Raw genomic sequence first — 24139 nt, forward strand, 5'->3', positions numbered from 1 at the left:
TTATTATTGAAGGGGCTTTCTTGGGCTTAGGGAAAAATACAAAATATATTTTTTAATTTAGAGTAACAGTATTAGTTATAGCAGTATAATATAAAACAAACTGAGTAGAACTCAGACTGATAACACTGATCAAATTTTAAATTTTCAGTACTTCCAGTGAGGCCCAGGACAAATATCTCCACCATATTAACATTACCTTGGCTTAACAAACTAGAATTTAACATCTAAGCTGTGACAAGAAGTGACAGGGGCTGCACCCTGTCCCAAATGAAAATTGCAACTAAACTTATGAACTTTAATTTGCATTTAGCAAGCCAAGCAGTTACAATTTATTCAGCTGACACTCACCTAGCTACTAGCAGATCACATATCCCCACGTCTTAGAAAGACAAAGAAAATTTGATTACAGAACAATTCTAAACAGTGGTTTAAGTGCAAACACGCACTCAAAGTTGTTAGCAAATAATCAGCAAGATTTAAGCGCTGTTTTTGCACTTTTATAAGCACTACCACAGATAGTTGATGAAACTATTCCCTCCTCCACTTGAAAAGCTATGCTTTAAGATCATACATGGATAAGTAAAGCTGCTGATGCAAAATATTCTTGCTTTGAAAGGAACAGAAGAATATGCTGCAAGGAAGAAAGACAGTCAAGAAAGGCAACAGCCTAGGGAAATTAATTTATTGAATTATCTGAAAGAAATGGACAGTTGTAGATCCAAGACAAAAGAAGGCAAGAAATAAAGACAAGATGATTAATTTAGCACCATTCAACTTGAACAGCAAACATGCATTTACATCTAGACACTATAGTCCTATTACATAACTGCTAAAATTAAAATAGACAATTTTTTCCAGTTCATTTAATACACTTACCAACATTTGCTGTATAGAGAATTTCATTGATGGGTCAGTTGTACTTTCTCTCTAAAGTGCTTTGAGGGAAGCTCAAGTGCATCCTCTTCCACAATCTTTGAAGTGTTTACCTGTACCACCAGCTTTGAAAGTAAAAGGCAACAGGCAGGCAATGCAGAGACAGGAATGAAGCTAAGCACATTATTATATTACTCTGGAAGTATTTTGGTGCTGCTCTTCAACTCTTACAAAGATACACAGGCTTTTTTTGTTCTCTAACCAAGACTTCAAATTTATTTGAAAGTTAATTCCAAGATATCAATTTTAAATAGTAAATTAGCAATATATCAGTTGACAAACAGATAATCTGAAATCATGTATATTACATACACATAGTCATAAACCAAAGAGGATTCTTAATGAATAGAGGATTCTTAATGAATAAAATTATTGGCGTGCTGTAACAAAAAGCAATTGCAAACTTCCAATATTAAATAAAACAATCACTGCTCGGTACTATGAACTAATGGGAGCACGGTGATGAGTGTGAAATTATGAAAAATAATTATTTCTGTATAAAAAGAGTCAGAATGAAAAGAATTCAAACAGTGGTGGAAATACTACAGGTGAAGACTAAGATGGGCGAAGATTTACCCACAATGCTGGGCCAGAGTGAGCGGAAGAAATAATATTTAGTGGACAAAAAGGAAGATTTGTTCAACATTCACATCAAATATTTTATACCCCCAAAGTGACTAGAAAAGAAATGTTACTGTGTGGTCTGTCACAATTTATTAATAAAGTAATTTCTAAACCCGAGAAGTTAAACCTGCAGGATGAAATGTTTCATGTAAGAATTAAAAACAACTGGCAAGGAGCTGATCGACTGCTTCTACTTAAGTTACTCATCTTGATGTTAAAAGGCCAAGCATGCTGCAAAAGTATGAGAATGAGATTGCTTCTGATGACTGCAACTAAGGAAATCTCCACCATACTTCAATGTTCAGAAGCTCTCTGAGCACTTGGTTTTCATAGTGTATATTTGCGGGTTTGCTGACCTAGCACAAGAAACCTGCTTTTTATACAACCTAGAACTTCAAGAAAATAAAGAAATTCAATTTCTCTAAGAAATAAAGTCTAACCGGCAGACGGTCAGGCTGCACATTACTAGAGGACCTAAACATGACTATGCGAAAGCAAAATGCTGGGAATTAAGTAAGAGATAGGAAATACAGAGGGAGTGGGTGTTGCTTCCTCTACCTCCTCCAAGTGCTGATTTGGTCTAGGGTTTTGGGTTGTTTGTTTGTTTTCTATTTCTTAAAGCTAAACCTATTTTTAGTTTGGTTGTGACAGTATTTAAGAATATTTTGTTTTTCTTGATCACAGAAGCATAGAAATAGACGTATTATAAAGTGTGGTAAAACTTATCCTGTACATCCATATGCAATTAGCTAGAAGCATTTCTGGCATAATATTCAAGTGGGAACATCCATAATTTCTGGATAAATGCAGAACAGAGTAAAGCAGATGTCTTAAATAGAAGAGAAAGGATTTCTTTATAAAGAATGGTGAACTTCTCCCTAAAAAGTTAACACTAGAGGTGAATTAATTGAAATGTAAGAATATAAATTTCCCTCTACTAACTGAGGAAAAAGTCAACACAAATGTTAGTATGCAAAAGAAAGTGACTACAGTAGGAAACTCAAAAAGAACAAGAAAACTAAAGGAAATTCAGTTTCCACCTTGTTTGTTGACTAACCAAGAGGAATTTTCCAAATCAAGCTACCTACAATATAACATTGATCATTATAATCTCATCTTTGCTACAAGAGAAGCTTCTGAAGTGAAAACTGCAGTGCACCAATACCATAATTTGCACTGAACATTCATTCATGACTCAAATTGTTTCCCAGTCAAAAAGGCTAGAAATATGGCAAGACAAAAAGTACACTTCAACCCTATGTGCATCAGCAACCCAAAATATCTCCCATCGTGAATGCCTAGAAAGTGAGTCAGGGACAGTTTTCAATAGTTAGCCCTCATCCTCAACTCTTAAATTCTTGATCTATCATTATTTTCTTAATGCTGTTCCCTCTTTTTAACTATTATCTGTTGTTTTACAGATTAAGAATTGAAAACTTAGAAGCAGTTAAACTCCTATGTGGCCAGGACCTGCAGTGGCAGCAGGTGAGTGAATTGACTCGGACAGCAGTCATCTTTGCCTCCACTCCTTCACAAGTTTCATTGCAGAATAGTAATAACTACAAATATGTAGATATCTTCAAGTCACAGACAGTGGAAGTCTCAATTTTTTTTTTTTTGACATTAAGAGCCACAGTTTGTTTATGAACGCCTTAACAATAGTGACAAAACTGTATGACATGACTGTAAGAAATACTTCATGTTTTCACAGATAAAACATCCATACATCTAGCATTCCTTTTTCTAAGTCTTAATGGAGCAGGGAAAGCAACAACCACTTAAAAGCAAGTAATTCTACCACTACCCTTTGGGAAGGTCAACATCTTCACGCCCATAAGCAGAGCATCTCAAAACTTTTGGAAAGCATGGTTCTTGCTTGACTTGCTTGTTCTTGCACAGTTTGATGTATCAGCTGCAGCTCCACTACCAAGGAGCAGCTGCAGGTCTGATGCCCTTAGAGAAGGGGAACAGCTGTCAGTATTTTCTACAAATGCTCACAGTCACTAACAGCCCATTCTTAGTCTCTCACCCCAGCCAAACAGAGCAAAGCAGAGCCACAGGTGGAAGGGCCATGGTACTGCTCTTGAATACTCTGTGATACTCTTGAACCTGGCAAAACGCTGGGAGCCTCAAACCCACACTGAGAAACAGTTCTCTGCAAGAGTTGTGAGCGCAACATGATCACTTGTTGTACAGCATTAGTGATAGAACTTTAATGGAAAGCAGACTTCAGATAGCTTTCTTGGGAAGGAAACTCATTCATGAAGGTCTAAATACACAGCACTAGCTCTCACAGTAATTTCCTCAAAAACTGAAAGTGATGTGGGGTTTGGTGGTTTGGGGTTTTTTTTATTCCAAAGAAAATTCCCTTTTAAGGGACTTACCTTCTCCAGTGCCAACGAATCCACAGGCTCAAGACTGATGGAAGCCAAGGACTGCAGAGCTGATAGACTTAATCCACCTGCTAAAAAGGATCATGCTGGAGCTGGTAAGAACCACTGGCTGCACAGTCCAAATCTAATTTAACCCAGTATGATGTCCCTATGAAACTTTGTTGTCTAGATTCTTTGCCAGACAGAATCACAGAAGAAATACAAACCCAACATCCCAGGATGATGCCAGTCCCTAAAGGGGCACAAGACAAACAAGACCAATGCATTGCTCCCCAAAGGCGCTCTCATAAACAGAAAAAGAATGTCCCACATCAATCTATATTGCAGAATTAAGACTTGCATCCCAGTCAGCGATTATGTCTACTGTGAACTGGAAAAAGAACTGCAAGGCTGTAATTAAACTTCATACAGAAACTGGCACAAGACTTGTTTCTCCCCAGGCTGACAAGACCACAGCCACAATCTGGACATAAAAAGCAGCACTGTCAGTCTTCTGTCTCTCATTTCAGAACAACTAATGGATCATCATCATCTCTTCAGGAATTAAGAAATACCTTCTCTAAATAAAACCCACTGCACTCAGTCTCAGTACAACCCTGTATGCCAGGACAAGCCAAGCTCCTCTTCAAGCAAGGGTGTTTCCACTCTCACAGGCAGATCATAGTGTTTCACACTCTCCAAAACCAGCTGTAGTGAAATCCAAGGCTGATAGTACAAGACTTTTTCCTTGCTGTGGACTTCCAGCTCCTGTCTCTAAACAGAGAAAAACCCATGAGGACCTCATGCAAGACCCCTGCCACAAAGTTTCTCTTCTGTGTTAGTCATCCTCTTATCAAGAGTAGAGAAATGCATATTTCTAGTATTGCTTCTCTGAACCCATACTCCACAGCTATCTTTTGATTTGTACTCAGGATTTTAAAATAGTATTTTAAGTGTCTCCACAACATTTTTTCTAATAGTCCTTTTTGCCAAGATTACACACTTCGGGACTCTGAACATTTCAGCATCTGAGGTCTTGGCAAGGCTTGCTTAAGAAGTTATTTTCTCTCTACATCACTGCAATAGCTTCATCAGAAATCATCATCACTGCAAAACAGTCAACAAAATAGGCATGTTACATCCAAGCATCATTCTTGCTCAGAGTTCATCTGCTTAGTACAAACTTGCTTTCATGACCAGTTTAATATGGCATGCCATGTACTGCCTTAAGTAACAGTATTAGGATTCATCAGGCAACACACACCCTGTGTATCAGAGCTCTCAAGTTGCCAAGGTCCATCCACCAGCTATTTTCAACATGGCATAGCGAAGCACAGAGTCAAAACACTTCTACCTGAAAGGAAAACTGTTTTCTACACAAAATTTTTAAAGAAATGTCAAGTTCTAATTAACAGCAACAAAAAATATTCCAAACTTTTGCTATTCAAATGGCTATCACCATAATAACCAGCCTCCTCATAAACGTTGAGGAAATATCTTCAAAATACTTTGAAGTAAGAGTAATAACTACAAGTGAGGAAGTGAAGGCATACAGTAGAGAAGTAATTCTCGAGAAGTCCATTTTGCATAAATATCCATAGCTTTTACAGCAGAAAACGCCTGCTGATTGACCACTGTGGTATATGGAGGTGGATGACATGAACAGGATAAAAGAGGGAAACTATACACAATTCTGAACACCAAAATGCTTCAGGCATGTCTGTCAATGTAGTGTATTTTTAAAAAAATTTACATGTAATTTACATTAAAAACTGATGACTTTTTGGTATTTGAGGGGGTTGTTTTAACTTATCTTCCAACAATAAATAAGCTTACAGCCAAAGTAGCACCTTCCTGCAAACTACCCTAATGTTTGGCTGAATTTTTCCTTCACAGTACTTCTTTCAAAATTCCCTTACACATTTCAAAGGTCCTTCAGTGAAACACTAATAATTTTAAATAAATGGTAAAGACAGACCATTTTCAGACACACATACTAATAAAGAGCTTTTCAAGGTAGGCCACACTACCTGCATTTGACAACGTAAGAACTTCTTTAAAAAACCCTACAAAACAAAACCAAAACAACACTGTCCAGACTAGAATGAGAATTACACCTAACACCACACATCTGTTCACATCCTCAAAGTGGTAATGCAGAGCTAGCCAGTGGCTACAGTAGCACTTTCATGTAGTGATAAGCTGCTCAGAGCAGATCCATGGAGGAAGGAGGTGTTCATGAGGTGTGGGCATGCACAAGATCATCAGAAGGGAGGACTGCTTGATGCAAGGGAGCTGGAGAAAAGACGGTTAGGAGTAGGCACATTAGACGTAGGAGTAAGAAGGTTGTGCACACCTGACTGCAGCACTGGAAGCAAATTAGAAGTGGGGGCAAACCTTTGTATACAAACTTCTATTTTTACTTACCAAGTAAAAAAAAACTTACACAATTTCTTCAAGATACTATGTTCAAAAAGTCACTCTCAACCCATGATTATTCCAGAATTGCAAAATAAAGCTACAAATTAACCACTAGGTCCCCCAAAAATGGAATAAGCTGGCAGCCCTTTGTATGTCTTTACAGGCGATCAGAACTAACTATCTGTATTTAACTCCCCTGTTGCAGCACAGCATCAACTGTATGCAAAAATCAGAAGGAGCATCACATTTTGGTGACTAATCCTTTTTTAAATTTTTAATCAAGTTGCTTTGAAATCTGACACTTGAATTTTATTCAGTATTAATACTCACACTGAAATATCTAGAAGATGTTCCTAAAATACAGCACCTAAAGAAAGCAAGCCATATTGAATGACAAATCTAAAAGCATCACTATTTACCAGAGTCATTACTAGGCACCCACTCAACAAGATCTTTATTAGAAGAGATAGCATACTTATGAAGTAGATCACAAGGGCGTGGATGTCTTCTGGCTTGATCCCAGTGTATCCCCAAAGGTAATATGAAGACCCTACCTCAAGCATTACAAGATGTAAACCTACAATCATAATTGCAGAATTTATCATGTCCCCACATCCAAGATCAATAGAACGCTCTATTAGTAAATACAGGCAGGCAATGACTTTATTTTTGGGCTGTTCTCAGCCACCTCCCCAGCTGCTCCGTAAGCCAAAACAGTCACAAATTTAAGCTAAAATCATCTCCCACATTTAGTGAATGACAAGCACATTACAATCTAAGACCAACACTAAGCAAAGAAGAACCTTATTAAAGACAGTTCTTAACAGGTATTGCTTCAAGATACATTTGTTTCTATGTGGCACCTTTATTCAGCTACAAATATGTCACCACCAGAAATCAATCATTCCATAACACGGTAAGCTTCCTACACTCAAAAAATTATGCCTGCTGACATAGATTAACCTCAAATTCACCATCTCTGTGCCCCTGACACTGCCATCAGTCCTTAAAACACATTCCTCAAACATCATTTTGTCATCTCCCAATTTCTGATCTATTGACAATATAGCAAAGAAATGGAGGAAGAAGAGAGTCATATGCTAGCACCTAAACGCAACTAAATGCAAGCAATTGCTTTGAGTAGCAGGCTTTTCAGAAGGGGCAGAAGACAGGATACAGGATATAGTGTTGAAAACCCTGAATGTTTCCCACAACAATGACCACTATGATCCCTACTAGAACAGCATCTAAGCATCCCCACTGGTGTCTATTCTCATTACACTATAGCTGAAAAGTATTTTCAATATGTTCAGACAAAGAATCAAGATGCAGAAAAAGACATCCACAGAAGAGATGCAGGGGTTCTGCCACCTAGTGGCATCTAGATCCTCAAATTGTTTCTACCATATTGTTATTACCACCTTTAACTTTTTTTTAACTAGAAGCATTTGACAGCACAGAACAGAACGAATGGTTTCACTAGCATTCAAATTATCAAGCCTGAATCACAACCTGTGGCATCCAAGATAATGAGCGTTTCAACTGAAGCTTTTCTAGCTGCCTGGGTACTCACACTATATTTCTCTTCGTGCTTCCTGCAACTTCTGTAGATTCTCTGCTGCTTAGTATTGAAGTTGATGACACTGTGTAGTCTCTCTCATGGTCAGCTGGCCATTTTCAGTATTGCAGTATCCATTTTTCATAACTGCTGGAATCAGGTTAAGTTTCAAAAGTAATTGTGGGCAGGAAACGGGGAAAGAGAGACTGAGAGGCAAAAGCAGCAGACTGATAAAAGCCTTGTTTCCTCACATCGCCATCAACATTGCTGCTTGTCAATAAAGAATCACTGTTGACCCCAACAGCTTAAGGGATTCCCCTGCCCAATTCACAGCGTGGACCGGCAGCCTGTCACCTCAAGGCAACAGGGTCAGGGACAGAGGAGTATGGAGGCAGGAGCTAGTTAAAGCAAGCAGCTAGCAGGAACACCCATTTCTGCCAGGCCATAAACTCAAAATCCCCCTTTCCCACTTGGGATTCAAAGCCAGAAGCACTTTAATGCCTAAACTAGGTCAGTCTTTGTTTACACAAAACACAGATGAGAAACTAAGTATCAGTCAGTCATTCAACTTTGGCACGATCAGTCCAGACCACCAGACAAAACTACATCTCTTCTTATTACTTCTCCCCACCCCAACAAACAATCTAATCAAAGGCACAGACAGAAAACACCTTACATGGATGTAGCCAGGTAAACAACTCATTTCTGTGCAAGACAGATATGCCTCCTCTATGGGAGTTTTGACAACGTAACTTGAAATGACTTCAAAATCTCAACAGGCTATATACTCACAGGTATTTCAAGGTTCCATCCCCTGTTTTTCAACTTCTGTAACCCTGATAAGCCATGAGCACTTCTGGGCTATATCAACTACAGATTCCTTAGTAAATAACAGATCGGATTTTAGCTGCAGTCCAGAAAGAAAAACAAAACACACAACAAAAACAAACATAACCCCTACCCCCACCAATACCCCAAACTTAAGCAAGCTGACAAGCACTACACACATATAAGCCCCATCCTTTTGATATCTTTCCTTTGCCTTCTCAAGTTTTTTTCCCTCAGACTCCATAGCAATCTCCCATGGGTTCTTCAGCTGTAGCCTATGGCAATTTTCCCCCTTGAAGGGTGAGGAAAAAGGGGAAAAAATATGCCACAGGAGACTGCAGATGTGCCAATACTGCAGATGTGCCAATACTGCAGAGTTAGCAACGATTCACAGATCTCTGCTGGACTTAGCAGGAAATAAAAGCAAATTTGCTGAAACTTTTTCCTTCTTGCTCTATATTTCACATATTAGAATTTCAGCTGCATAAATTATAGCTGTAAAACAAGCATGTAGGAACTACCAGTGATTAAGAGGTGCACGTGTAGCTTCATGCAAAACCATGTTTGATCACTTAGCAATGAGTTTTGTGAACTGCAGCTGTAAAGACATACTAGATTTCTGCTAGAAAGTAAAGCTCTTTCCCTTGTCAACAAGCTAGCAGCTTTCACAGCAACAGTTCCTAGGATTGAGAAGGAAAACAGAGACTGCTGGAGTAATTGTGCTGGCAAAGCAGTACTTTACAAATGCAGGACTGAGTAAAAACCAGACAGATTGCTTCTGCCTGCAGCCTCCTGAACCAAACCAATGACAGCTCATTCAAAAAGCTGTAGGTTTTTCTTACAGTGAGTGTTCTAATTTATCGGTAAAAAGCCACTCACATTACTGGAACACCATGGTATCATTCAAAAGAAGTTAGGGATGTGTTATCATGAAGATATCTCTTATCTCAGTTTCCAGGTTTCACTTAATCTCACTCCATATTAATAGTGAACAGCTTTGCTGAAACTTAGCTGCAACCTAAGGAACTTGCGAAGTATAGCAGTAAACTATAGCTTCTTATATAGGACAATCCTCATAAGGGATTGTTATTTAGAGGTTCATAGGAGTCCTCACTTAATCCTCATTTCAATAAATAGTTTGCTCAGAGTGGCACAAGAACAAGTAATTGTTTTCAGGCATTATCAATGTGTATCAACTCTTTATGTGATGCTAATTCCTACAGATCTGGCTCAGGAATCTTAGTAACACCATACAGAGTTCTGAAAAAGACTAAGGAAATACACTTAAAAAATCTTGATAAAGTTTGAATATCCTTATGCAGTAATAAAAAGTTCTAAAATAGTACACTTTACATGTTGAGAAGGGTAACAACTTTATCCTCTCCTCACTTCTATGAATCTCCAGAGCTGAGCCTCAGACTCCTTTATTAGTTATTACACATATCAAGTTTTGCAAGAGATCCACACCTATCAGTGAATCAGGTCACCTATTTTTTTTACAGGAGCCCTACTATCCAGGTACAGCCCTCAGTTCAGGATCCAAGTCCCATCCACTCCCAGTTACTTTCATGTTCTTCAAAAATTCCACTTTCCTGAAGTACTCAATTTCTTGCTTAACACATACAATGTCACATCAGACATAGCATAAGCAGATTAATCTGTTAAGCATTTTACCTCTCCACCATGAGGAGACAATATTTGGGGAAAAAAAAAATAAATAGGCATTTCTTTCTCATTTCACCCCCCACTCCCTAGCCTACCTGCACGCACTCCAGTTTGACCTTGTTTGGCTCACTCTGTCTTTTTCAGCTTCTAGGGAAGACTGGATGAGTCCTGTCTTTCTCTGCTCATTTTATTCAGGACTTGTGGGGCCTGCTACCATCTTGTTCAGGGACAGATACAGTTCAAGGAGACAGAAAGCATTTAGCACCTGATAACACTCTAGCTTCTAACAGCTGATTTCCAGGCTCAAGGTATTTGTTGTTCCACCCAGTCTGCCTACTTCACAGGACATCAAAGCACAAGCAGAAACTATCCCGTTATTGCAAGCTGAAAGCTGAAAGCAGTAGCTTGCACACAGAGAGCAAGTAAGGACTGGATGCTCAGAAAGCTATCACTAACTCTACAGCTGATGTGGCAGTACGAAGTGCAAGGCTTCTGAAAAGCAGAAGCATTGAGATTGTGATTTTAGATTTACCTTACATGATCTATCCAAGTAATATCCACACTGCCCACAAACTATAAGAGCACAATAATTAAGTTTCTATTAAACAAATTTTTTTCAACATCTTGTTCCCTATCCATTGTTCGAGTATGGTCTATCAGTCACAAGTTTATTGGACAATTTTTGATGTTTGAAGTAGTTTTCTTAAGATGCATTCAGATTAGGTTTATAAAAATATTGCATATATAATGAAGTTGGAAAATCTTGATACTAACATTCTAACCTGGCTTCTAAACATTAGAATACATTAGGAACTTGTGTTACAACCTCTCATAAAGCAATTAATAAATGTTACAGAAAGACACAAAGCAGAAAGATGAAACATGCTTTTGGCATTACTGTATCCCCTATTCACTTATATAAGAAGCCTGCAGTGACAACTGAAAAGACCAGACCTACTCACGTAAGTGCGCCAAAGAGCTGGAAGCCCCAGCTCAAATGGCTAGAATGTTAGGCATTTCCTTTGCTGCTGCATGTGGCTGCATCTACTAGCCAGAGATCAAAAGCAGATTTGAATTTCCAGTTTTGGCATCTGTTTTTTTTTTAACGTATGTTTGTTTTATATCAAGACTGTGTTTTCTTTGCCCTTCTAAAGTTAAATGCTAGCGCCACACATGTTTAACTTTAACATATTAGTGCATTCATTTACAGAAGCTGTGATTCTGGTATATGTGTCTGACAAGTCATTTAAATTCTATCACCTTAAATTATGCAGATTGGTTTGTCACTATGACAACAATCTTTGCATGTCTCTATAATACAGTTGATCATGTGAAAGTACTATTTGCTGTCCCCCTAACCAAAGCTAAGAGTTAGCAAAAGCTTTACCTCTTCTGGACAGAAAGGCAGAATTTATATCTTCTAACATAAGTTGACATAACATACTAGATTCAATGTACATTATATAAGTCAATTAATGAGTGAGAATAGAAGCTTTCTTGAATCTGAACAGCAAAAATTTAAGGAAAAACTTTGAATACAGAACACTTGAAGGAACCTAGAAAAAAAAAAACCAAAAAAACCAACAGAAAAGAACAGATATGAGAATTCAGGAAGGGGTATAATAAAATCAGAGAAACACCAGGCTGGAAAAGACCTCTCAGTGCGTCGAGTCCAACCATTCCTATCTGCCCCTGAGCACCTTATCCACCCATCTTTTAAACACCTCCAGGGAAGGTGAATCAACCACCTCCCTGGGCAGCCTGTTCAAGTGCCCAATGACCCTTTCTGTGAATTTTTTTTTTCCCCCCAATATCCAGTCTGAACCTCCCCTGGCACAGCTTGAGGCCATTCCCTCTTGTCCTGTCCCCTGTCACTTGGGAGAAGAGGCCAGAACCTTCCTCTCTACAACCTCCTTTCAGGTAGTTATAGAGAGCAATGAGCGTCTCCCCTCAGCCTCCTCTTCTGCAGGCTAAACAACCCCAGCTTTCTCAGCCGCTCCTCATAAGACCTGTTCTCCAGCCCCTTCACCAGCTTTGTTGCTCTTCTCTGGACTCGTTCCAGAGCTTCAACATCCTTCTTGTGGTGAGGGGCCCAGAAATGAACACAGGATTCAAGGAGCGGTCTCACCAGTGCCGAGTACAGAGGGAGAATAACCTCCCTGGACCTGCTGGTCACGCCATTTCTGATACAGGCCAAGATGCCATTGGCCTTCTTGGCCACCTGGGCACACTGCTGGCTCATATTCAGTCGGTTGTCAACCAACACCCCCAGGTCCCTCTCCTCCAGGCAGCATTCTAGCCAGACTTCTCCTAGTCTGTAGCACTGCACAGGGTTGTTGTGCCCCAAGTGCAGGACCCGGCACTTGGCCTTGTTAAACCTCATCCCATTGGACTCAGCCCGTCAGTCCAGCCTGTTCAGATTCCTTTGGAGAACGATTCCTTCTAGAACTATAGGTTGCCAGAAATAAGGCTAAGAATGCCTTTAGTTGGTGTTCGGGTTTTGGGTTGTTTTTTTCCCCCCCTTTTCTTTTGAGAAGGGAATTCAGCCTCAAGGTCAGTGTTTCAGCTATGAAACACACCCTTTGCCCAAGTATTTATGAAGAGTAATCTTTTATCAGTAACTAGAAGCACAAATGTGCCCAAAACATTGACAGCAAGCAGATCAATGGCCCAGCACACAAAGCACAGGCATTTTAGCTTTAAGCATCCACCAAAGGCACACACGTGTTGCCTACACTCAGGTCTAGTGTGTAAGGATACCAGCCGGAGTTCCATCTCACTGCAGTGTCATGGGAGAGGTGGAACCCAGTTCTGAAAAGTTCCTTTACAATAGGTTGTCTGCATACCCTTAAACACATTTGGACTTGTTTATGCTGTGAACTGTCACCCTGCTAACACTCTGGGGTAGGGTGAGAAATTCTTCTCAGAGGTCTTTGTAAGAGGAACATTAAAAAAAAAGGTTTCATTCAGCTAGACCCTAAGAGTTTTATCAGCAACTTAAAAAACCTCTCTTGCCTTTATCAGCATAGAAAAACAACAGCGTTGAGAAGTTAATGCAGAGAACAAACTATTATTATACTTTTTTTAAAAAAAACAAACATTTTTCCTAAGGGAATGCTTTCGTTTTCCTTATCACAATAATATCACAATTCTATTTCAATATTAATCCTTCTGCTTGCTTACAGAGAACAAATTTTACATTTCTAAATTACTTGACAGGGACATCCACTATCTCCATATTAAGTAGCAAATGCTTTTGTATACAAGCAGAAAGAAATGTTTCATCTTTTAGTAGTGAATACAGATAAACAGGCTCATACAAACCAAGCTTATTAAGCACCCTATCTGCAGCCTGTTCTGAAGTAGAATCAATGGAAGTTTTCCAGAAAAACTGCTTTTTTTTCTCCTCTTCCCTTCCACCTTCCATACTCTGGAAGGGATTTATCTAGCTTTAGTAAAGTCTTCCAAAACCCAACTAGTTCACAGGATTTTGCCACAACTCTCATCTCCATCCATCTTATCACAGACAAACTTATGCTGATGACACTTCATTATATTGCACAGAACAGTTAGTTTGATTCTGTGGAGGCTGCATAATGTTTGTCCTATTTAGAACAAAATGACAATAAAACTTCACAAAATAATACAAGGCCTAAATTTGGAAACAAAGAGCTAAAGTACATTTGTCACCATGCTATACAACCATTCAGAATGACAAAAAGTTCACTGGAGATGATCGAACAGAAAAGTAAACTTTATTTTACAATAAATCATTCCTCATTACTTATAGCTACAACCACTGTATTAAAATTGCCACATTTAACAGTATGGCACTGATACCACTATCATAGAATCATAGAATAACCAGGTTGGAAAAGACCCACCGGATCATCGAGTCCAACCATTCCTATCAAACACTAAACCATGCCCCTCAGCACCTCGTCCACCCGTCCCTTAAACACCTCCAGGGAAGGTGACTCCACCACCTCCCTGGGCAGCCTGTTCCAGTGCCCGATGACCCTTTCCATGAAACACTTTTTCCTAATGTTCAGCCTAAACCTCCTCTGTTGGAGCTTGAGGCCATTCCCTCTCATCCTGTCCCCTGTCACTTGGGAGAAGAGGCCAGCTCCCTCCTCTCCACAACCTCCTTTCAGGTAGTTATAGAGAGCAATGAGGTCTCCCCTCAGCCTCCTCTTCTCCAGGATTCAATCATCCTACACTCACTTATCTGTCAGCATCAATGCCGCACATATCCAAACGAGACTTGCCCTGTCAAAACAAGACCCGTGACCCAGCACACCAAGTGCCACAGGAATATAGCTTCCTGCCAGTATGCAACATTAGCATAATGCTTACATGCCGTTCAATTTGAGATCTTTGCTCAGGTCTCTTCTGTCACGCATAGATAACATTTGATCCTCAAAATCAACACTGCATCTGGAAGCAGTCTGCTAAAAGTCACCTGCTCTATTTTCTCTCTTCCCCAACTGTAACACATATTAAAAGGTCAATCATTCATTTTGCTGTGGACATAGCTCAGCACAGCCAACTTGTAAGCATGGAAAATGACACTTCGAAGGCACTGAACTTAGCAAATGCAAGAACTTACCAGCGGTAAAATACCTGTTCTGCTCTTTTCTTTATCTTATAGAAGCTCCAGGTACAACAGGTTATCTTGAATTCAGTTTCAAATTTATGCAGGTAAGCATTTGAAACAGAAAAAGGCAAAAAGAATGCTTCATTGTCTCTAAGAACAACCATGCTTTGACAATCCACATCTGATAGCTAGCTTTGCAGGATGTATTTGTGACACAGTAACACAGTATTACCTCCTAAGTCTTACAGTTAAAGTTACACTTCTGCGTGTGGCAATCTCAGAAACTGCAAGTTAGAAGGAAATTGAAGTGTCACAGATTGAAGATCCAGTACTTACTTCAGAAGCATTACATACTCCAAGGGGTTTGTTTGTAGAAGAAGGAAAGGCAAGAGTGGCAGCTCACAAGAGCAAATGTAGAACAGAAGAAAAATAAGCTCAGTTACCACACAGCAGAAACACCACATTTACATAAAATGGAAAGGAAGAGAGAATTGTAAAGATACCATATTAGTTATAATGGTAATTTTTATGATGCTAACATTCCTAATTTGTTTTGGGTTTTTTTGTTTGTTTTCTTGTTGTTTTTTCTTTTTTTTTAAACCAGCTGCTCTATTTTGGGTTCTTCCTTCAATCTTCCCTCCTAACAGTTTCTGCAATGCAGTTTACCCCCATTCACTAATATAAACAGCATTATTAATAAACTAGTTAAGCCTGAAATTAAGCATCTAGCCTCATCAATACAGAAATATGAAAGACAGCGTTCCCTTTTGATATCTTCCTGGAACTACTGCAAGGTTTTCTTATTGTTAGCTTCAAATTTCATGGCACGGATATTGTGTGACAACTAATATTAAAAATAGGACATGCTAGTCGATACATTAGAAAAAGATCATACTTCCTTGATTCTCATCAGGGAACAGTTCTCTGAGGAGCCAGAGTCAGAAAAGTGACAAGTCCGGCATGTTTAACAGCACTCTCTTAGGCTGTGAAGGCAACTGCACGGCCAGATGTGCGTACTGTCACAAAAGCCTTGCATCAATTACTTAGCAAGTTCTCTTTCCGTTTGGTTTCTGGAAGATTAGAGTATTCAAGATTATATCAGTATTCCTAATCTGTATAATTCTCACATCAAATGGTTTTTTTTTTCCCTTCTCTATCTAGGCATTTGGAAACAAAGCCTGAAAGCTATACTGATCTTTTCTTCTGTTTCATGTGAAATTTTGCCCTCAAATGCATTTACTTGGCTCTCACAAGCATGTTCAAGGGTAAAATCTGGACCTTTGCCACAGCTGCATTCCTTATTGCAAATACATGCCAACTTTCAAAGTTCAGTTATTTGAGTAAAAACATACATTAATTGTTACGTGAGAGGAGTGGAAAGTGTATCAGATCAAGCACATCTGAAAGTATTTCACTCCCCTCCTTGCTTGATAATTCAACATAAAACCGGATTTATTTTGTTCTAGTTTTTCAGCATAGCTGCAGCCATTAAGACCACACAAGTGAAGTTTAACACAAAATCAGAGACTTAACAACAACCAAAAAGCATTCAGAATAAAATTACCTTCTCATATTTGTTATTTCAGGACTGGTCTAACTGGTATTGCAACATTTGCCAGTATAAAGTTATTCAGTTACATGTAAAAAATAATGGAATGCAAGGAGAATGTTGCAATAAGCCAGTTTAATAGATAGAGTGACTTAAAAGACCTTTTCCTTTCACCTATGAAGGACAGCAGTGAATAGCTCAGAAAGGTATAAGCCATGCAACCACTAAGCAATTATTTTAAAATAAAAGTTTCAATAACTTAGTATCAGCAGCAAGTTTCACATGTGGACAGAGGTGCAAGAGAAGGGTGTTCGTTCACCTAAAGCATTAATCATATCTTCCATCATGAAAAGGTACAAATTTTACCCCTCACTCTAAATAAAGACTGGGCTTAACTTCAACTTGAAAAAGCTTATGCTTCTGGTAGAGTACGAAGAGATAAAGAAAGCCAGTTGGTTTCTCCTCTTACAGCTCAAACGTACATGCAGAGAACTTGAAAGAAAAAAGAAAAAATACCACCTTTGCTATGGCTAGTGGCACTTAAGCTCTCCATAGTACATGAGAACACATTTGTCTGTGTGTCACACCTCTACCTGGTATTATCAAAACAAACACTGCAGCCAAATTACTTCAAAGTAGCAGATTAGGATTGGGCAGCTGCTTATATTAAAAAAAAAAAAAATGCAGACTGAATTTAGTAAAACCAGTTGCAATGATCCAAATCTGAAGTACAGCTGGCCTAGTGAAAGACTGGATCCACAACTTTTCCCCCCCTACCTCCCAGAGGGAAGAGGAGATAGCTGTTCCACCTGGGACCTTGTTCTATCTTTCCAAAGATCTGACACTGCTTCTGAAGCAGGAAAGCAGCAACACATACTGCCTTTCCACAGGCAGCTCACAAGAGCACAGGTCTTGACCTACTCCAATAGTTCATGAACACTCTTCAGTTCCTATTCTTTAAAACTCTGCTTAGCTATCTGAACTGCTGCCAGTGCCTAGCATAGAGAGAGAAAAAGAAGATTCAAGAATTGGAATACAGTCTTTGAAATTACTGAGGCTGTCTCACTTCAGGTGCTGACTTCAGTGACTCTTCACACCTGCCAGGCAAGATTTTGAGATAATTGGACTTGCACTACACAACAAGTTTTAAATGCTACCACCTACCAATGCCCTACAAATGTAACTTGATGAAAAAAATTACTTCTTTTTTCACTTCCCTCACCCCCAATCCTCAGTGTTTCACACTAAGTCTGAAGAACTAACTCTTCTGTGCTGTCTGCAGTTAATTCTTAGCAGATCATAACTGCAAGAAATGTGTAGAAGCGTTAGACTTCTGTCTGTTACAGTGGCTCAGCAGACAGGTGGCATCTCATCATTTTTCACCCTCTGGCCATGTTTTCCACAGTCCACTCCAGCAGTCTAAGTTCAACCAATCTGTCACCATTAGGGTCTCCTAAATAGAAACAAGGTTTCTAAGCTCAAGAATACAGGATTTCCTCAACCAAATTAAAGCAGGCACTCACCAAAACAGTAATCAAAAGCAAAAGCATTTTAAACAAACAAATAAAAAGCACCCACCCCAGCACAGGAATCTATTATTATTTAAGTATATGATAGCTTTTCCAGACAGTTTCTCCTAGCCCCAAATGCATGCATTCCCTTATAGCAGGATGGTTCACAACCTCTACAGAAGCATTCTTTTCCATTAGCTTAGGTACAAGATGAAGCATATATTTTAATTACCAAAACAAGTTGTAATACATTTGAAGAAACAACCTCTGTAAGCAGTTAGTTTTCAATTCCAAATCCTAATTAGAAGAAGAGGGAATAAGCATTTACAGTGCAAAACAGAGTAGGCAGATTTGACCGACTACAGCTGTTAAATGCAGACAAATAAAAGTTATGCTGTGGCTTCTGCCCTTCTGTTAGGAAATAAGGACACATTTAAGTTTAAACATTCCTCAGTGGCAGGGTTTGATAGTCTGAGGATGCAAATGCAAATTCACATTCTTATGAGTAAAAGCAGGACTGTTATCACTCAAGCTATAACTGCCAGATTTCTGTTTTTTAAGGGTACTGTTCTTGTTTCGCCATGTGCATCAACTATCTTTCCTGTCTGAGAAGGATTAAAAAAAAAAAAAAAAAAAAAATCAACAGGTCCTAAACTCTTCTACTGGTGCCATGCAGTCTGAGGCTTTGGAAGAATACGCTCCCCATGTCTAAAAAAGAAAAAATGAAATAAAACCAAGAAAACAATTAAACAAAAAGAGAAAAAAGCACCTCTGAAAAAGAGCCACACCATCACTGTCACACCAGACAGTTTATATGTAGAATATTGTTACATCATGACTAAGCTTAAAATGCTATTATTTTTGAAAAAGGAATTCAGTCTAACAAGAAGGCAATTTACTGCGGGGTCGGGGGGAAACAAAAAAATCATTCCTTCCACGTCTATGAAAAACTCCCCAAAACGCACCCATCGCACATTTCCTTAGCAAATTAAACACACAATGAATTGTCACGCCAATAGAGGTCCTGCTGAACTATTATAGATTTAGTCACACATTCACAACTGAAAAAGGAAGTGGTAAGTAAGGTTACTTAAGGACCCGCATACTCTACTGCTCACTACTACGGTGCCAAAAGAAAAAGTCCAAGAAGGGTTGTGCTTCTCCTCTTCCTAGAGCTGAAGAAAACACAAAAAACTACACAAAGCACTTGTAGCCTTTAGCGAATAACATCATGACCAACAATAATGAACACTTCTCCACCAGCTACATTTTTCTCATGATATCTCCTTGTCTGAAGTTTGTAGCTCAAAATCAATTTTCTTAACACAAAAAGAATGACAGATGACATCAAACCACACTTCCTTAACTCAGAGTTAAGGAGCCTTATAGATACGTAAGTAACCTCAAAGAGGTCAGCAGCCTTATAGATACATTTCCTTACTTGATATGACTTCAAACACTGCTTTAAATTAGACTAATTAAGCAGGTTCACACCATTAATCAACTTTTGCATGTTCCTGAACACTCTGAAAAACAAACAGTAATTACAGCATCATAGAAAGGGCTCAAGATCAAGCCTTCAATAGCTGTTCAAAACAATCCTAGAAATACACCATGGGCATTTCATTCCAACTGGATATATTTGAGCCAACTCATTTCCTGTTCAGCCATAAGCAACAATAACAACAAAACAACAACAAAAAAAACCAAAAAAACCAAAAAGAAAATCATCATGTGTGCATACATAAGCATAAACATATGTGGTTTAATGCAAGGGTAATCAAAGGAACACGGAAATTGAAAAATACGAGCATTAGAGTAATGCTACATTATGTAAACAAAGAAAATAGCAATTCATGCATTCAGAAGAAAAAAATAAAAGTAAGATCAACAACTACTTCTTCTGTACTTCTGCTATTAAAATCCACTGTATTTATTCATTGTTCAGTCACATCAATATGTCTAAATAGAGTTTTCCACACTGCTTTACAGCTCAAGATACAGGAAGATAGCTACCACAAATTAAAACCAGAATGGGTTTAGTCTTAAAAAAACCTACAAACATAACACAAAGCATTACTTTCTTCCATTCTTAAAACTTACACATTTAGAAAGCCAACCTTACTGAAATCCTACTTCCCATAAAACATACAACCAACTTCTGAAAAGTAGAAGACCACATATCTGAAACTACCCAAGTTATCCTAAAACACAGAACTAACCCCTACCTTTTAATCAAATGCACAGAGAAATTACTAACTCTGAATTACTGAAGACAAGTGCTTACCTTCGATCCTTTTTAAGGCCGACAGGCAAGTATCCCGGCTTGGAAATTCAAATGGATTATTACAGGTCCGAATGGTGTCACATTCGCATTTCCCGTTGATTATGTTACAACCTGTTATAAGGTTTTCATTGCATGGTTCAAATCCAAGAAGCTGATCATCATCCCAGTTTTCATCTAAAAAAAACCAAAAACAAAAAAACTTGCTCACTATTGGATTTCAGCTGCAGTATATAAATTCAGCTGCTTTGGAGTTCGGTGCCATTACTTAAATATGGTGCTAAACAGAAGACAACAAATTATTAATTTTTTCTTTTTAATAAACCGGGGGATTTGCCAAATGCCACATTCCGCAACTGCTCTACTGCCCATTTTTCTACAGCTAGTGGCATTATTTACTTCCATCTGTATGAAAAACTACAATGTCTCGGGGAAATGCCTAACTGTAGTACAAATGAGTGTTATTCTAACCGAAATAACTTTTACAGATACTTGAAGTTAAATTTATCATGGAAGTGAGAATGTTGGACAGAATCTGCAGCCGCTACAGAAGTCAAAATTGAGTCAGAAAGAGCATTTTTAAACCTGATTAAAAAATACATCACATAAAACTCACTCCACAGAAATAACTTATTATAAAAATACTGCATGATGCCAGGCCTTTTTGTAATACAACCAAAGGTGACCCAGGACTCCTGGATTACCATCCACACTCTAGGAGAATTGCTCAAGTACATCATGCTCCTTGCTGTCAAGGTGCAAGGGGGATAGCTGCGCCAGAATACGTCTATCTGCTCAAATAATTCTTGGTTCTGAATCAGTCCAACAAGTGTATGTAACTCATATTCCCACTGCTCATTTTCGTTTTAGAAGGAAGCTTACATGAAGCAAGATAACTTTCCCCCCACTCCAGGAAGCAATAAATCCAGTTGATCAAGAGTTCCACCAGCATTACCAGTCCTACAAAATCTCAGCTCCCCCGGGTCAAGTGCACATACAGCAACATCTCATCAACTCGGATGTTTAAGCAAGATGCATGCTTATTATGTAAGACTGAGGAAAAACTAGGTGTTAAGTATTCTTCACTAAAGTGCACCAAATCATTTGCCAATCTTTTCTTGTTTACCAAGACAAATACTATTCAGTACTTAAATATTCCACTGGCTTCTAGCAGTGACAAAAGGAACAAATACCTATTTTTTAATCTTTACATACTTCTATATCACAGCAAAGCAACTTTCACACTGAGCCTTCTGTACTTCATTTCTATTTTACGTACTATCAACAAGCAAGTTTCCAACACAGGTCCTGCCAAGAAACACTTCAAAAGTTAACAACATCTTCCAGCTATGAAGGGTGGGGTTTTCTGTTGTTGGGCTTATTGGAAGCTGTCCTCCGGTATGGGAGGCAACAGCCAAGCATAAACTGTTTGTCATTCAGCAGTCTGACACTAACACAAGTCTAGAAAACTCGTAGTAAATAACAGTATACACACACACTCAGAAGTTGACATGCAAGTACTGCCCACTCAGAAATATGCAGAATATCTGCTAACCTGCCATTCTTTTTTTTTTGTGTAAAACACAATCAACTTCTGGAAAGACTTGTTTACCAGTTAAGTACTGTATAGGATCTACAGCAAGTGTCACAGCAGATTCTCACAGGTAAGTTTCTCTCTCTACAATCAATTGCTCACTTTCTGTCAAGAGCTGAAGTACCCTACTGACAAAAAGCACAGAATAAACAACTAAGTCAATTTTAGATGTGAAGGGAACCTCCATAGAAATCTTGTGGCTCTTCTACTCCATCAAAATAGCAAAGGAAGAGTAGTTATTGACTCCAAGAAATAATTGGTCTTTTTTTCAGTTAACGTATCATCCCATACAGCAACTGTATCAGTAAAAGTCAAAGGAAGTGTAGAAGTTCCTGAAAAGAAACTAATAGAGTTCCTTCAAGAGGAGATGCTGCTTCAGTAATGCTTGGGACACTTTCATCGTGAGGAGGCCATACACGCTGAGTGAGGAAAAAAAATCATGAGAATTTGGAGAACAATAATACATCCTGTTTTTGAGAAGCCGGAATACAGCCCGGACAATCTGGATCTTACAAATTGCAGCAGTAATTCACATAATGACAAGTACAAAAGGGGCTACAGCTATGCTCCAAGATTTGATGTTTCAAATTCTGTAACTGCAGAGACCACAGATTCATCTGTTTAATGGTCTTAAGAAAACAGTTGGAATTGCTCCTTGTTTCTGACAGACAGGCTCTCCTCCCCTACAACCACATACAGGCCAGGAGCTCTGCCTGTGCCAGCAGCGGCCATGGGGCTCATGTGACAGTGTGCCCTTGCCCCCAAGGTACCTAGAGCTGGTCTATCCACCAGCTGCCTGGGACCAGTGCAGTACAGAGAGGTGAGGCATGCAGACAGAGATGACAGCACACTTCTGCTTTTCCAGCACACCAGTCCAGATAATTTGTGATGTTTTGCCCCATATTTCAGCACTAGGCCCTTTCAAGGCTGACAGACAGATCAGCAGACTCCCTATCACACAAGAGCTGCTTGTCCTACATTAGCTGGAAACCCCCTTAGCACAGGCAGCAGAACCATCCTTTCCTCACAGCAGAGCACCCCAATGCAGATGCACCCCACGCTGTGGCACTACCCACAAAATAATGTGATTACCAGAAGAGATTAGCATTTGATATCTCACCTGACACCTCTCATGGCTTTTCAGATGGGAGCAGAAAAGGAGGTACACAAGAACACATGGCCAAATACTAGATTTACCTAAAATCTTCAATACCACACCCCTCAAAAATGAGCTCAACAACCATTAAGAGGATGTAAGAGGAGAGAAATCCCTCAGGAATACTTGCAGGATACACATCTACACATCTAACATGCTGAATCTTGACACAAGGTATTTTTCATTACTGGGAGCGAATACAAAAAAGTTACATTCGGACAGGAAGACTGTAAATCCAGTTCTAGCCTGAACATCTTTTACGAGATTGTTTTTCACACGATTTCATTTAGAAACAAGATCTCATCAACGAAGAAGCAAACATGTAACAGGAGCTTATTTCAGTTTAGAATGGTAAGTCTAGCATGATCTCTCATGCATACTTAGGATTTCTTTTCCTGGTTGATTTTGTCCTTTTATGAACAGAAGTTAGAGCTTCTGTTAAATGAATACTTCTTTACCACTTACAGGATAAGCCCTCAGAAGTCACATCAGTGCAGGCAGAACAAAATTCCTTGGAATGACATGAAAGCACTCACATGAATTAAAGAGATGAATCCAATGTCTCACTTCAATTAAAAGCTTTAGTTACTTGATGGAAAGGCATCTAGCTCTGCCTGATGCAGATAAATGGTGGTCCATTACAACATGCTCATTCTTTTAGGGGTCAGCAATATCTCGATAACAGAAACAGGTCTTGAACAAAGTCTAGGTTCTGTGAAGCATATAACCTAGTCTCTATTATATTACTCTCAAAATCATCGCATTCAAAAAACAAACTTTTAGACCCCAGTGATTTGGAAACCTGGGACAGTTCATGAACAACTACAGACTATAGCACAAACATTTTCCTGCATACTCTTTTTGACCTCCTTTACAGCTTCCTTTTCAGGAGAGTGCCCTTTCATGAGTACCACTCGAATCTGGATGACATGAAGGAAGAAACTGAGATTTAGTAATTTGTGAGTGCTTTATTTCTCTGCAAGCAGAGTGGACAAAATCCAAATATAAGAATCTCTCAAACTTCAGTATGTGCACCCTACCCACCGC

The 24139-nt window shown here is 39.0% G+C and overlaps 1 protein-coding gene across 2 annotated transcripts in view; it reads right to left on the minus strand.

Annotated features, from left to right (window-relative positions):
* The window catches only part of CRIM1 (cysteine rich transmembrane BMP regulator 1), a 174873-nt gene that overhangs the window by 140601 nt on the left and 10133 nt on the right, over nucleotides 1-24139 (minus strand). For both annotated transcript variants that reach the window (XM_069852494.1, XM_069852493.1), the window contains exon 2: nucleotides 20346-20519. In XM_069852494.1, the coding sequence (XP_069708595.1) occupies nucleotides 20346-20519 (174 nt within the window). The remainder of the gene's footprint in view (nucleotides 1-20345; nucleotides 20520-24139) is intronic.

The sequence above is a fragment of the Phaenicophaeus curvirostris genome, chromosome 2 (genome assembly GCF_032191515.1).
Source record: "Phaenicophaeus curvirostris isolate KB17595 chromosome 2, BPBGC_Pcur_1.0, whole genome shotgun sequence".
NCBI lineage: Eukaryota > Metazoa > Chordata > Aves > Cuculiformes > Cuculidae > Phaenicophaeus > Phaenicophaeus curvirostris.